General features: G+C 41.1%; 1 protein-coding gene across 3 annotated transcripts in view; it reads right to left on the bottom strand.

Annotated features, from left to right (window-relative positions):
* The window catches only part of LOC140486985 (MORN repeat-containing protein 1-like), a 194,607-nt gene that overhangs the window by 131,258 nt on the left and 46,919 nt on the right, over nucleotides 1-16,430 (bottom strand). For all 3 annotated transcript variants that reach the window (XM_072586286.1, XM_072586287.1, XM_072586288.1), the window contains exons 9-10: nucleotides 14,071-14,191; nucleotides 9,693-9,880 (exon numbers count right to left, since the gene is read on the bottom strand). In XM_072586286.1, the coding sequence (XP_072442387.1) occupies nucleotides 9,693-9,880; nucleotides 14,071-14,191 (309 nt within the window). The remainder of the gene's footprint in view (nucleotides 1-9,692; nucleotides 9,881-14,070; nucleotides 14,192-16,430) is intronic.

Here is a 16,430-nt window from a genome sequence, read left to right on the forward strand (position 1 = left end):
CTTTGTACTTGGCTTTATGAATTTTCTCACAATTTATAAAAAAAAGTCCATGCCTGCATTCTGTTTTCCAAAATGCAAGACCTCGCACTTGCTCATGTTGAATTTCATCAGCCAAAGGTCCTGCTCAGGTCTGGTGGAATCAGAGGATCACAATTAGGGAGCAAGAGCAATCATTGAGCTTGCAGTGCACTTTGAATTCAAGTTCCAACCTGCTCCTTCCTTTGCAAAAAGAAAGCATTTTCGCCTTCTGCTTTCCTAAAGGCGTTGATTCATGCTTGGGCACAGTTAAACAGATGCCAACTGAGTCCTCGCCATTAGCCATTCTTCATGTCAATGAACGAATTGAGGGCTGCATCTGGATCATGGTGATCTGCATTAATTGCGACAAGAGGTTGTGTCATTTCCCACTCCATCATCAGGGGCTTGCTACACCACTTGCTTATTATTAGTACACCGTGTGCACTTTCCATGGGAGATCCTCCTCAGTGGAACGGAAACAAAATTTGAAAGTATCATTTCTGAGTGAGAAAGGCTATTTGATCAACAAACTTCCTCATTCTTTGTTTATGACTATTTCATAATTGACAATGCTTTGAGCACAACTCATTGATCACTTGTTCGATGAACAAAAAAAAATCAACAATCCTTCCAGCAGGGAAGGAATTGTTCAAACATGGCTATGAATGTCTCTGTCCTTTTCAATCATGCAGAAATTTCACAAATGGGCAACATAAAATTCCCTACAGTCCATCTTCTGTGAGCATTTGAAGTGAGGACAGTGAATTTACTAGGGTTGGCCAGCTCACCAAAATTATACAGATTAGTTCAATTAAATTTCTACAAAAACCATAGAATCAGAATGAACATTCTCTCAGGTAACATGAAAAAGCTTAAATTCTGCTTCAATAGAGCAACTCAAAGCTTAAACCAAGCAGAAGTCTGGTTTTGTTCCAGCTTGGATAAAATGGCTCAAATCAGAGTTATTTGCAATTTGAGCTTACTGATTGATAGCTTGAGTCAACCTGTTTCTTTCCAGGTCAGTCCATTCTCTGTTAATTTGTGGGCCATCAGAAATGGCTGATCTTCCTTTTGAGACCTGTTGATTGCTGCCAAAATCTGTGAAGGACTTTGGATTTTTGTTAATACTAATTAACCTCAGAACCATAGGTGAAGCACCAAGGTCATGATACAGGATACTGTCAAAGATAAAAAGGCCAGGAGAAAAGGCAGGAAGGCAACAATCAGATAATGCCAAACTTAGGGTTTTGAAAGTGTATAGGTTGGGGTGGTGGGGGGGGTGAGGAAGGATGAAAAGAATCGGAGAGTTCTAGACTGGGGAGATCCCAGGAGAGAATGCATTTAAGTATGAGACAGCTCAATGTTTCTTAGGCTTGGTCTTCCACTTACTCCTAGGCAATGAGTTGAAAATATATCCTCGAGTTCAAAGTTAGTAAGAATACAGGAAGAAGAAAAACTGTCACCTGAGGGACACTATTTGGTATATTTTCACATCCTTAGAATACAAAATATGGTGAATAATATTGCCTATAATTTTATTCTGAGAAAATGGTCTGTATTTTTGCTTCAGCAGGTCGCTTTGATAAATAATTATGAAAACATCATTTGAGAATTTGAAAAATTAAGCTATCAAGAAGTCTAATTTGCATGTCTAGTCTATGATGAGTTAGCTGGTCATAGCTAAAGGCATTAGTTCATGTATTAATAAGTTCCATCAATAACCCTGAACAAGGAAAGAGAAAAATATGAGAGGTTCACTCATAATTTTCGTCCAGTGAGTTGCTGGATTTTGTGTGCACTTGTACGTGCATACCTGTGTTTATATGACTGTGTGTGTGTGTGCATGTATGTATGTGTACATGTAAAAGAACAGGCATGGAGATAATGGATACACTCTCTGATCCAACAAACTGACAATAGTTTCTGTCCTGATGCACACACACAAATTAGTTCCTGTGCTAATATTCTTATCAAGAAAATGTAGAGATAGGTGTGAGGAATGGCAAGTTGTGCTGCATTCCAGGTCATGGAGTTCACTGTGAAGAAGTTAAATATACAAACTCCTTGATTTTGCCAAAGAGCTGACCACTCTTTCTGACCACCAGCTCTACAGGGGAGCTGCAGAAGCCACAGGATTTCTTACTTGCATTTCACAACTCAGAAATGTGCAGAGATTAAAATATGGAAAAATGAAAGTTACTTAAGTGAGTGTGAATGAAAAAGGGCCATTCAATTCAGAATTCCAGAGGATTGACTTTATATTGTCCACCTTGAGATGGAGTATTCACTATCAATAGTGCAGCTTGTTTGATCAACATCACAGCCTTTGGAATCAGCATGCATGCCTTCTGCCACTGACACACTTCAGCTCCAATTCGTTAAACTTACGTTAATCACACTTCCCAGCCCCAAACAATGCACCATCAAATGGAATAAGAGCAATTAGATTACAAGAAATCCTTCCCCAAGCATTCCTCAAAACATACCATCAATATATAAAGATAACTTCTGCTTATTCATTGTTATTGGATCAATATTTTAGAGTTCTTTAAATTTCTGAAGCCATTTTACAACCACCATTAGCCAAGGAACTGCTGTATTTTAAATTAGATAGCCCACCATTACTTTCTTGGGGCAACTAGGCACAGGTAAGAAAAACATGATTTTGCCAGCTCTACCCACATCCTGAAATTTTTTTTACAAACTAACACTCACAGGCACAGTTATTTAATAGGGTAACTAATCGGAGAGTGTTTCTGGCACTTGTGCTAGTCTCACAATAACTGTTCTGTGCGCAAATGCAATTAGAGCAACCAATGTGGACTATCCTGCCTTGTCTGCTGCAGTCCCTGCCAATCTGTGTTAAAGCCACAAATGCTGGCTCAGGATGAGTGTTTATCATCCTGCCAAGCAGACTGCAAAACTCGCAGGCTCAGCAATAGGAAGGAGGATTAGATATAAAAGTAACCAATTGACGCAGACTTTTTTTTTCTCCAAAGGAACTAGGTTAACTTGTCCTTCAGAATACGGGAACTGAATGGAGCTGAGGGAGACAGGGCAACTGGTCCTCCTTTCCCTGACACTGCTGACTAAGAAGATTTGTAAACAGCAGGTCATATCTTTTCGGATTTGGGAGGTTAAATAAGATGTTAGGATTGTTAATGAATTGATTTCCATTTGCTTTTACTTTGTCCTTTGTAGATATGAATCCTAAGCATAAACAGTTACCAAGTTTGATCCCTGGTATGTATTGAGATAGCTGATCTTAGCTGGGGTCAGCAGTGGGGGCATTATAATTGGCTTCAATGTATAAAGGCAAAGGGAAGTTGGAAATTTTGGTAGGATTCTTGATCCTAATTACTATCTGGCAGAGGCTTTGAAACTGAGGTTCAAATAGAATTTTAAGAGATTAATAAAGTCAGCAAGTTATTGCCTTTGGGGGCTGGATTTGCCATGCATTTCAAGCACAATACCTCAAAAATTCTGCGTTCTATCTTTTACTTGAAAAGAAAACCCACTTGCATACAATGCCTTTCACACTCTCCAATGTCCATAACAACCAGGCAAGCACTTTGCAATCACTGCTGTAATGAAGGAAACTTACTGTCTCCCTTGCAGTGTCATACATGCTCAGCTCTGGCGACAATTTTCCTTGTGAAACTGACATTGTCTTTAGGGTGTTACAACACGGATCTTGGTTGAGAGTGGAGAGCAGAGGCATGCAAGGGTTTGCTTTACCCAGACTGGGAAATATCGAAAACTCAATAGCAAGCCCTGCTGTAACTGAAGGTGTAAGGCTGGGTGAAGGTGTGTGAGGGAGTTTTTGGGACTGAGAGAATTTGGTTTGTGCAACTTTCCTTCTACAGTCAGATAGTCTGCGAACACTCACTGTCTACACTCATGTAGTTATTTCACTGAGAGACAAGAGGGCTATCAGAAATTGTGATACGTACTCATCGGATGACAAAAACTTGTACAAAGAATTAGAGTAAATGGGAGCAGTGAGGCAATTAAAAATTATCTAGAAACTTGCATTTAATCACATTTTCGTTGCAGTAAACTATCACAAGGATCTCAACAGGAGAATTATCAGATGAAAATAAGTATCACATCCATCATGATGTCACATCTAATGTCATTTAGGGAAAGAAATTGCAAATTCTTACCTGGTCTGGCATACATGCGACTCCAAACCCATAGCAATGTGGTTGACTCTTAACTGCCATCGGTGTATTAGGGATGGGGAATAAATGCTGGCCTAGCCAGGGATGCCCTCATTCCATAATGAATTTTTTAAAAAGGAGCTATTAAGCCAGGTGACAAAATACTTGGCCGAAGGTTTTAAGGAGTATCTGAAAGTTTGAAAAGTAGGAGTTTAAGGGGGGAAATCCAGCGTTTACAAAAACTTTGCATTTATATAATGTCTTGCACAATGCCAGAATGTTCCAAAATACTTCAGCAGCATAATCACAGTTATAGGGTCAAGGCAGCTGACTGCTTGGTTATCAATGCTGGACTGATGAAAATCCTGGATGCCCAGGAGGCCAGATTTGGAGACACACACAGAACCCACAGGTTTATGGGACTGGGGAAGGTTATAAACATAGGGAGGAGTAAAGTTACAGAAAGTACTGAAGTCCAGAAATGGACACACTGAGGTCAAATACAATCTTCGTTACATCTCATAACATGAGTCATTATCAACCTGCCTGGCTTCTCATGAGAGAGTGTGGTGCTGGAAAAGGCAGCATTGGAGGAGCAGGAGAATCGACATTTCGAGCATAAGCCCTTCATCAGGAATGAGGCTTGTGGCCCAAGGGGACTGACAGATAAATGGGAGGGGAGTGGGGTGGTAGCTAAGAATGCGATTGGTAGATAAAGGTGAGGGTGAAGGTGATACATCAGAGAGGGTGGTGGAATGGATAGGTGGGAAGGAAGATGGACAGGTAGGACAGTTCAAGAGGGCGGTGCTAAGTTGGAAGATTGGATCTGATTGGATCACCAGTTTCCTTATTTCCCCTCCCCCCACCTTATCCCAGACCCAACCTTCCAAATCAGCACCACCCTCTTGAATTGTCCTACCTGTCCATCTTCCTTCCCACTTACCTGCTCCACCTTCCTCTCCGACCTATCACATTCACCCCCACCTTCATCAACCTATCACATTCCCAACTATTTTCCCTCCAGCCCCACCCCCTCGGGCCACAAGCCTCATTACTGATGAAGGGCTTATGCTCGAAACGTCAATTCTTCTGCTCCTCAGATGCTGCCTGACCTGTGTTTTTCCAGCACCACACTCTTCGACTCTGATCTCCAGCATCTGCATTCTCACTTTCTCTGGCTTCTCATGATATCCAATGCCATGAATGTAGTTAAATAGATTATTTCTAAACATGCTAGAAGTTCACAAAGATATCATCTCAAGGCCACAAGTGTCTCAAACTGATCGTCACAATGACTGATGAGAAGAAAACACAGCAATCGTCTGAGAAGGGCATGAAGAAAATCTCCAAGAAGGCGGTGCCAGTGAAGAGTGGTGAGAAGATGAGAAAGTCCAGGAAAGAAAGTTTCCCCATCTATATCAACAAAGTGATGAAACAGGTTCATCCTGACTCCAGCATCTCTTCCAAGACCATGAGCACAATTAACTCATTCGACAATGATATTTGCACATCCTGGGGGAAGCTTCCAGTCTGGCCCATTACAACACGCACAGCACCATCAGCCTCCCGGTAGACCCAGTGTGTCGTGTGCCTGCTCCTGTCTGGGGAGCTTGCCAAGTATGCCGTGTCAGAAAGACAAAGATAGTGACCAAGTACATCAGCACCAAGTGAAACACCACATTCTACGGTAAAAAACAAACAGCAGTTCCTTCCACAATCTCTCTCTAAATCCCTTTGGAACTCCTGACAAAGGTCAAGAACTGTACAAGTTGACATAAAACATTACACATTCTCAGGCCAAGAGCACAGATTTAACTCAGCTTCACTATCATATCTCCCTGTGACACACCAACCCAATCACCACCATTGCCTGTTTTCCCTGTCTTGCCTTCCAATTACCTTGGAAGAAAATAGGCACTGTGGAGTGAAACAGTCAGTCCTGTGTCACCACTGCCCTCTTCCTTCTTAAGGTCTTATTACAATCAACAGTATGCCTTTGGAATCAGGCTGGAAGAATTGTGGGAGAAATGTAAGGTCACCACCAGCTACACTTAAGTTTACTGCACTTGTTTGTCATCAAGATAATCTCGCATTGCAGCTTCACCTGCATGCCTGGCAACCCTCTTTCAGCATAAAGAATCACGAAAAAAAAATCTGCACTTGCACACATGCAAACAACTTTACTCAAAGAAAATGGAACAAGATGCACTCACTAGTTTTTTTTAAAAAAGAAATTAATTAAACTCTGGTTTTGCTTGTTTTAAGGGCTGATGCGGTGCTAAAAAAATGGCTCCAGCCTTCAAGAGGGCTAATTACCAATTAATTTTCTCATTCATCGCTGTGATGCTAAACATCTTGACACACTGGCATATGTTGGGACATGTTTAGTGCCACGTTTCACACTCAGTTTCCTATTGAAAGTCCTCTAGTTTCTAACAATAGAGGACTGTAGCTGTGGTGCGGTAGCCCAGAGGGAGCAGATGTAGGGTAGATTCAGATTATTCATTACAGCACCAGTGCAGCAACTCAAATGGTAACTGTTAATTAGTCAGCTCAGAAAAGCTTTGTGAAACTGAATGATCCTGCTTTGGAGAATGCAGTGTGAAAATGTTCAGGAAAACCATTCAGGACTAAAATTACAAAGTAAACATCTTGATGTTACAATAGGGCCTAACCACACTTGAAGACTATTGCGTTGGCTCTGAAATGCTTCTGGACATCTAGAAGACGTTAAAGGTTCTTTAGAAATGAAAGTTATTTCTGTCACATACGGCACAGGATCACTTTTGAAAGGGCAAGGGGAAAGACGTGCTCACAATCACAAAAGTAAAATAACTTGGGATTAGTTAGCTCGGTTGGCTGAAAGGCTGCTCTGAAAAGTACACCAATGTGAACAGCATGGCTTGAATTTCTGGACTAGCTGAGGTCACCATGAAGCCCTGCCTACTGAGCCTTGCCCCTGAATCTTCAGGGACAGACAGTCAGGCACATACACAATCCAAAAGGATATTTCTTCAATAATACAACTAATGCTGGAAATCTGAAATGAAAACAGAAAATGCCAAAAATATTCAGGTCTGGTAGCATTTGGAGCGAAACAGCATTATCTATTTCAGGATAGCCTTTCATCAGAACTTTTCCAGTCACTCATGACATTCACATATCTCAGGGTTGCACAAATAACATTTTGTTCACCATTGTAACGCTTAAAGGCTCACAGTTCCAAATGCTAATGAAACATAAAAACCCAGGAATAACAGTCAGCTTTTCAGCACTCTGAACCTGTTCTGCACCTCAACTTACCTAAAGTCACCAGGAAGTAGGATTCTATCTATCCCCTATTCAATCACATTCTTGACCATTAATCTAATGGCAGTGGCAATATTTTAAAGTTGTACTTGGCTCAAAAGCTGTAAAGGACCACAGATAAGATGCTGCCATTTTATCATAGAATTAACTGAGGTGGGTGGGGATGTTTTAGTTCAGAAGTATGTATGTAACCAAACAGTAAGCAATATCCAGAATTATAGGCAAAATCAGTAATAAACTACCGTTAAATATGAATGTCTTCTTTTCCATTGAGGTGCAGGATCAATTAGCTCAATGGAACTTTTAAAAGCCACATAATCAACAAACATCAAGCCTCATTGGATCATCTGGGAATAAATCAATTAATCTGAAACCACTAGCTACAAACATATGAAAGGGAAGGGAAGCAATGGAAGTCACAAATACATACATAAATATTGTGGGACTTCACAGAAAGCCATGGGCTGCACTTTCCATCCTGTTATTGTTCAATATCAAAGTTGAAAGTTGGAGTTCAGGAATTGGGTTGTCAAATCATTCTGCTGCATCCCAACACTCTCAGGATAACACAACAGATGTAAATTGGAACACTGAAGATATCAGTTTGTCCATGGGCAGGCATGTTTGAGCAGGTGCATTTATAACAGATGTTAAAAATGGACAAAGATTTACCTAATGAATTCTTAACCATGTGATAACTGAGCATTGCATTTCCATTCTTAGCCTCCAACATTGCATAGCAGGTGGTGAGGAAAAGATGCCAAGATTTTAAGATCCATGTTGACTGGTTAAGAACAATTATCAATTGTCTCTTAGGTGTCTTACAGAAGGATTATCGGATGCAACAGTAAGGAGGTTCTCTGTGGGTTTGTGAACCCTGGTGTCAAGATCAAAGGGGGTGGTGGTCAGAAGCATTCCAACTGTGTTGGATACAGTCATCCAATGTGAATTGTCCCAGAGTGGCCAATAATTGGCCAGAGTGTAGGCACGCAATTAAGGACAGCAGGAAGGCTTTTGAAGCTGGAAAGCCAATTGGAGGACATCCAGCTTGAAAGCAACCGCAGGATGCAATAGAGAGTAAACTACTAAACAGCTAAACTGGCTCCTGCTATCTGCGGGAACCTGGAAGCCAAATGAAATGGTCCAATTGAGGAATTGGCTTGCCAGCTCTATTTTTAGCATTCGCCTGCCTCCCTTCCTTGCCTAAATGGGACTAAAATTCAATTCAAAGAGACATCAAAAACATAAGATATTAGGTTGGCTGATGTATTAATTGCTCAAACAGGTAGGTTTAAGAAGTATTTTATGAGAGCAGAGATTTAGAGAAGGAACTCTAGAGCTTCCCAAACATTTCACCGTTATAAACCCATTTAGAAGTTTGAATTTTCTTATGTTGGCTTGGGGGAAAGGGATGAGAGGGATGGTGTTCATGCTGTTGTAAGAGTGGTGGGCCACGTTGGAGAAGGGCCACAGCCATTATAACTCAATCAATGCTCTACAGTAACCATTGCTGCCTCAGAGCTTGTGACTCCAAAATTCCAGTTTATAACTCCACAAAGTGAGTCCTGATACTCATTTGGGAAGCCCCAGTTTAGGGATTAGCTGCTAAAAGACAAACTGCTGAATGGTCAAATTTAGGGGTGGAGGATGAAAGAGTTATCAGAGTGTGACAGGAAGTTAAATAAACAACACCTGTAACTATTTGACTGCATGCCTAGCTTGTTTATTCACATTCTGATTAATATAATGAAAATGTTGTCAGTTCCTGATGATTTATGGGTTAAAGCAACTTTTCTTGAACTGTAAGGCTGGAAAAATGTAAGCTTCATTCTCAAAGATTCTTCACTTTAGTCAGGATGGTACAGGAGTCATTATCTTGGTTTAGTCCCCACTCCTGGTTACTATCTAAGAAACCCACGTGAACCGTGAGTGAAATTGTCCACTGACTTGGCTGTGATAGTGAAGAGCTGTCTACATTCTCTAGATTCATACATAAACTATATGTCATTTGGGGAAGGTAATGGAGGGTCTTTGGCAGAACCGAACATGGAGCCTGGATTTGGGCCTGGCAGTAACTATTTTTCAAGTTTTCTTAACTCTTATCATACAATGAGCCATTTGTATTTCAGTTGAGAAAATAGAATAAGCAACACATGTTTCAGCTCTTACCATGTAATGAATCATGTGCATTTCAGCTGTTACCTTGCAATGAGCCATGTATGTTTCCAGTTATTGGAAGAAAATCCAGTTTAGCTTCATTCACAGAGGTGTCTTTGATACTCAATGACCTGACTGCGGTAACTTCAGATCTACTTGGTTCAGCACTGTTAACTGGCTTGTCAGGTTCTGGCACATATGCCATCAAGGGATAATTGATGGCGGTGTAACCACTGCATAAACAGAAAAATAAAAGAGTTTGATGTCTTCATCACATCTAGTACTGGAAGAAGTAATGGCCTCAACCTCACCAAATGGACACATTACTGACTAATTGCTCTGGAGAATATGGTAACAAGCTGCTTTCTGATGCTGCACCAGAAACTTTGGTGGAAGTAGAAAGTTGATGAGTTATGCTGTATTTGCCAAGGTTCAAAGGGCCCTCAAGACACAAATGGGAAGAGGTAATCATAGAACCTAGCCCCAAGGACAAGGAGTCTAGACCCAATGCGAGATGTTGCATTTTGGAAAGACAAAACCAGGACAGGACTTATACAATTAATGGTAGGGCCCTGGGGAGTGTTGCCGAACAGAGAGGCTGAGGAGTGCAGGTACATAATTCCTTGAAAGGGCCCTTATAGGTAGATAAGGCGGTGAAGGCATTTGGCATGTTTGCCTTCATCGGTCAGAGCACTGGGTACAGGAGTTGGGACACCATGTCACAGTTCTATAAGACATTGGTAAGGTCACATTTGCGGTAGTGCTTACAAATCTGGTTGACCTGCTAGAAGAAGTAGGTTCTTAAACTGGAAAGGGTGCAAAAAGGATTTATAAAGATGTTATCGAGACTGGAAGGTTTGAGTTAATGGAAAGGCTGGATAGGTTGGGACATTTTTCCCTGGAGCATAGGAGGCTAAGGGGTGACCTTATAGAGGTTTATAAAATCATGGAGGGGCATGGATAAGGCCAAGGTCTTTTCCCCAGGGTAGGGGAGTCTAAAACTAAAGGGCATAAGTTTAAGGTGAAAGGGGAAGAATTTAAAAGGGACCTGAGGGGAATCATTTTCATACAGTGTGCGGTGCAAATATGGAACAAGCTGCCAGAGGAAGTGGTAGAGGCAGGTAGAATGATTACATTTAAAAGACATTTGGATATGTCAATGGATAGAAAATGCTTAGAGGGATATGGATGAAACACAGGCAAATGGAAGTAGTCCAGTGTAGGAAATCTGGTTGGCATAAACTAATTGGGATGAAGAGTATGTTTCCAATCTGTATGAATAAAGAACCTGAATGTGGTGCCACAAAACGTTAATATATCCTAACCGAATATACTCACCACCAGTCTTAAATGCAACTCAATCTCCACACACCCATTACTTATATGCTTAACAATCGCTTTCAATCAGAACTCCTTCCTGACATTCATGTGCTCCATCTCACCGTTATACACTTACATAGCTGGAAGCCTCACAGCCATATCTCCAAGGCTGCACGCAGTCAGCTATTCAAACATGTCAATGAGGTACAAACAATGACTGCAGATGCTGGAAAGCAAATACTGGATTAATGGTGCTGGAAGAGCACAGCAGTTCAGGCAGCATCCAACGAGCAGCAAAATCGACGTTTCGGGCAAAAGCCCTTCATCAGGAATAAAGGCAGTGAGCCTGAAGCGTGGAGAGATAAGCTAGAGGAGCTTCTCTAGCACCATTAATCCAGTATTCAAACATGTCAGCCATGCTAATCAAACAGATTTCACAACACTCACTGACACACTCTCTCTCACATCACCAGGAAGTTCAAAGTGATGCAATTGGAGCAACAACAGCTAATTCAGAGGGGGACATCCACATCTGCATCTTTTAATTCCCTTGGAGACAACAGTACTGGCCTTTGATGGGATGGTTAAGGAATTCCCTAATTCCTCTTCCTACGTCCCTCTTCCTCCTCATCCCATAATCTCTTCTCATTTACAAGCTGTAGACGATGTGAGCATCTATTATTTTGCTTCTTTTCCTCACTATAACCTTACCATTATGCCTTTCCCCTTTCAAATATCAGAAGTGCAACCTGACCAGTCAGTGGAGCAACAGAAAAAAAGGCAATTTTGACAAAAATGTACTGTCATTCAAAACTACAAGCAAGTTACCAGTTCAGTTATTCACACTGGGTGCAATTTGACATTTAGCATAGAGATTGGATCTGCAAGTGATAAGACTCTTGGCACAAGGAGCCTTTGGTCAGGGCAAGGTCAGGAACAGCAGAGATATGAGACATGAGAAAAAAAAAGAGGAGGAATAGATTATGTGCTTGTTGAGACTGTTCCATCATTTAAAATAATCGAAGCTGATTCAACTCCACTTTCCTGACTGTTCCCATGTCCCTTGATTCCTTGAGACACCAAATATCCACAGCAGTTACGTGTACAGAATGATGGGGCATCCACAATGCACTGGGGCACAGAATTCCAAAGATTCACAAGTCTTTGAGAGAAGAAATTTCTCCCTAACTCAGTCCTAAGTGATTAGCCCTTTACAGTGAGATCATGTGCCTGTGTTTTCGATTCTCTCACCAGTAGAAACAACCGTCTCAGCAATCACCCTATCGGGGCTTTTCAGAATTCCGTAAGTTTCAGCATGCTGAAGGATGAGGTCACACAAGTTCTGGTGGACAGGATTCAGATGAGGGCATCAATAGAGCAGATTCACAGCTACGCACAATGAAATGCTTTGTGCACTGGTAGACCTGCCAGAAAGTCTGGATTCCATGCAAAGGAGCATAGCAAAGTCCGGCACCAAATTTGCACAGGATTCTGAGCAGAGCTGGGAGCTTATTCTTTGCAGCTCAGAGGTGGTGACCAACTTCACCAGCATATATGTAAATCCATTTGTGATGTAGGACAGGTGTCCCAGCCTTTAGGAGAATACAAACAGCTTACACCTGAGGTCCGAGTACAGCAGTGGAAGCTCAACAAATGTTAAGCAGGATCAGCTTGGATTCAACTCCCGGACTAGCTGAGATTGCCATGAAGGACTGTTTTTCAACCTCTCCTCTTGCCTGAGGCATGGAACTCTCAGATTAAACCACCACCAGTCATTTCTCTCTACTGTGAGAGCAGCCCTATGGTCCACTAGGACCATGGCAACTTTAGCTTTTTACCATCAAGAAGGGCAGCAGATACACGTGAACACCACCACCTGAAAATAATATCACCATTCCTTAATGGCATTGTGGGTCTACCTACAGCACATGGACTACAGCAATTGAGTAGGTAGCTCACTACCATCTTCTCAAGGGCAACTCGGGGTGGCAAGCTAGTGAAGCTACTCACAAGAGTGAATGAAACAAATAGATCCAGCACCTAAAATTAAATCTCAGAAGAATCTCAACTGTACGGTGTACTTTGTGTGGCTTTTTACATGCATTCTCCATTGGGAAAAGAGTTAAAAATATTTTTTGCAAGGTTTGTGAAGGTTTGTAGCTCAGGTTGAGGTTTAGGGTGTCGGTTTGCTTGCTGAGCTGTAGGTTTGATATCCAGACGTTTCATTACCTGGCTAAGTAACATCATCAGTGGTTACCTCCAAGTGAAGCTTCACTTGGAAGTCACCACTGATGATGTTACCTAGCCAGGTAATGAAACGTCTGGATATCAAACCTACAGCTCAACGAGCAAACCTACACTCTAAGTCAAAAATATATTATATCAAAAGTCGTGTTCTTTGAAGTTGAAGATTCTTTTAATTGGTTTGGTAGGTAGATGCAAAAAATTATATCAGAGTCTTGGTATGTGCTGCATTAACTAAGAAACCCTGGACAAATGGAGGAAAGGAATCAGCCAAGGCTGCTGACCACTATCTGTTGCAGGATTCACAAACTGTGTGTCAAAAACTCTAATGCAGCAATGGTGAATGTCATGTGTAGATTCTGGTGGGACTGGAGGTGAGGTTACTATACATGTGTGGGCAATTCCAAGCTTACCAGAATCTTCAGAATGGTTATGGAAAGAATAATTGATCCCTGTTCAGCAACTCTCATTGCCTCACAACATCACCCAGTCCTGTCCAACAGCTGTCCCCAGCTCCTGCTTAACAATTCTCTCCCAACATCTCCCATAACTCTCACAGTATTCTGGGATTGTAACAATTTTTAAACATTAAAATGGGATCACACTGGAAAAATGTTTGAGAAGTACTGATCTAATGCACATGTACATATGTATGTGCTCATATGTGCATACTTTCAATAAAGCTTCAGAGGGAGGCACTAACAGGTGAACAACATACCACACTTACTATTCATGTTCACATATGATGAATAGCAACCTGAACTATACTTCAAAATCAAACCAGAAGGGGAAATTAGGTGCATTTTATCAGCATTTGACTGAAGCATGTTTATATTATACCTTCATCTAGAACACTTACAATGGTGTTTCAAAAAGTGATTCTTCTAGATCCTCCTGCTCCAGGAAGGTATCACTGACATTTGGGGAGAGCTTAACATGCTTTACTCCTGCCAAGATCTGCAACACTCGCCCACTTTCAGCTAAAAGGAAACAGAAGCACATCATCATTAAAAGTACTGTCTTCCCCTTCAGTCCCTCTTCTATATATGAGCTAATGACTAACCAGAGAGGCCTCGGCTCACAGTTTATGACTTGTATTGCCCTGGCAACTTGACTTTAAGTGTTCATATAATTTTTGGCTGTTTAAATAGGACTGTTCGCTCATTGCCAGATAAAGTTTCAATGAGAAAACCAGGTTCTGTTAGTATCAGCAGCTTGAAATATAATGAGAATTAATGGGGAACATGGCTTTAAACCTGATACATTGCCCATAAGGCTCAATGCTGTGCACTAAGTGGCCCACAAAGACAAAGGTTTTGGACACTTCTGGTTTACATCTGAACTACATTATGGTCTCAGAGAGTATTGCATGGCCATTTAAAACTTAGAAAGGCAGCGTCTGTTTTCCAAGAGAGATCACACGAACAATAAGGCACTTTTTTCCCAATTGTTGAATTTAGAGAAACAAAAACAAATGATACTTTGTCAATCTCTCATTTTGTTTTAAAAACTCCTCACCATGGCAAAATGGCCTGTTGTTTTACTTGTTCCATCTTAAGCTCATTCTTAATGTATCCTTTCTCAGCGGTTAAACACTTCTGATAAAAATTATTTCTTTAATTTTTAATTCCATTTTCTTCCTCCCTTCACAATTCTAATTCTTGTTGGGATGCCATTGTTAGAGTGATTCCTGTGATTAGGGAATTCTCTTATGAGATTCAATGGACAAGACCAATATTCCCTGGAGTTTAGAAAAATGGGAAGCAAATTAATTGAAATATAACATTCTCTATGAGCTTGAAAGGATAAGTGCTTGGAGCATGTTTCCTCTGGCTGGGGAGTCTAGAACTATGAGTGATCATCTCAGAATTAGGACTTGATCAATAAGATGAGGAGAAATTTCTTCATTCACAGTGTTGTGAATCCTTGAAATTCTCTTCTCCAGAGATCTAAGAATGCTCCATTATTGAGTATATCCATGAAAGGGATTGATAAATTTATGGATGCTAAGAATGGAGCTAAATAGATACTCACTATGATAATACTGAATTGTGGAAAATTCTTTAAAGGTTGTACAGTCTGCTCCATATGTTCAAATTTTCATCACAGTTTGTCAGCGGACTGCTGAGTTATGGGGTGGCATCACAGCTGAGTCTAATCCTGCCCTCGACCCAACATGCAAACACACATGTACTTCCCAGCAGGGGCTTAGAGTTGGAATTTTGACTGTTTTACCTCCCTAGACCAAGATTGCTGAGATCAGTTGCAGCAAACCGTTCCACTGCCCTTAGCTGATATCAGTTAATACAGCTGAAAAGAATTGAAAATACAAGGGTGATACATCTATTAACCTGACAACAAAAAGAAATCCACTATTTTTTGCATATATTTTTGTTGGCATAGCAACAAGAAAGCAATAAATTCTTTTGTGCAGCTGGGATATAACATCTGTGCACTAGCAAGATTCTAGTGGATTTTTCAGTTTGAAGCCATCAGTCGAGTGTTTCCAGGTATCTGTTGTCACAACAATAGTCTCGAGTTATGACTGCTATTATATGGGCAACAGATGGGTCGGTCACCTGACCGCAAGCAGATTAACCAGGCATTTTATAACTTCCACAGTGAATGCTATAACATCAGAGAGTTGTGCCTGCCAAAAGGAAACATGAGAGAATCTGGCTGCCTCGCTTCTTCCCAAAGATAGCTGTGAGGGGAATACAGCTCAACCCACTTCCAAACATTTTGGCAAAAGAAGATCACTGGAGGGAGATTTTACTGCACTATTGAGTAACTCTCCTGGTTGTCTAACTGAATGCTACAAAAACATTCTGCCCAAGCTACCCAACCTGATTCAAAGCTGTTAACACATATCATTGATGCTGGAATGATGCCCAGCACCTGGAGACAGGCCATGTTATAGCTTAGGCATAAAGAAAAATCAAACAAGGATTTGTTAAATTCGATTATTCACCCCTAATTTTCTCCTCTCATCCTGACGTTGCTGATTCTGAATGGACTATTGCCTCATTGCCAACATCTGGTATCTAACCCTCATGGCCACCCTTTATGTAGGTCTCAATAGTGAATCACCACAGACAAGCTGAACACAGATAAACTGAATTTTGTTCTCACTGAATGCCCACACAACACAGTTTCCAGCATTTGACAGCAATCAGGTACGACAAGCCTTGGTTGATTACTTTATCCTCTCCTTTCTGT

This window comes from Chiloscyllium punctatum, chromosome 16 (assembly GCF_047496795.1).
Source record: "Chiloscyllium punctatum isolate Juve2018m chromosome 16, sChiPun1.3, whole genome shotgun sequence".
Classification (NCBI taxonomy): Eukaryota; Metazoa; Chordata; class Chondrichthyes; order Orectolobiformes; family Hemiscylliidae; genus Chiloscyllium; species Chiloscyllium punctatum.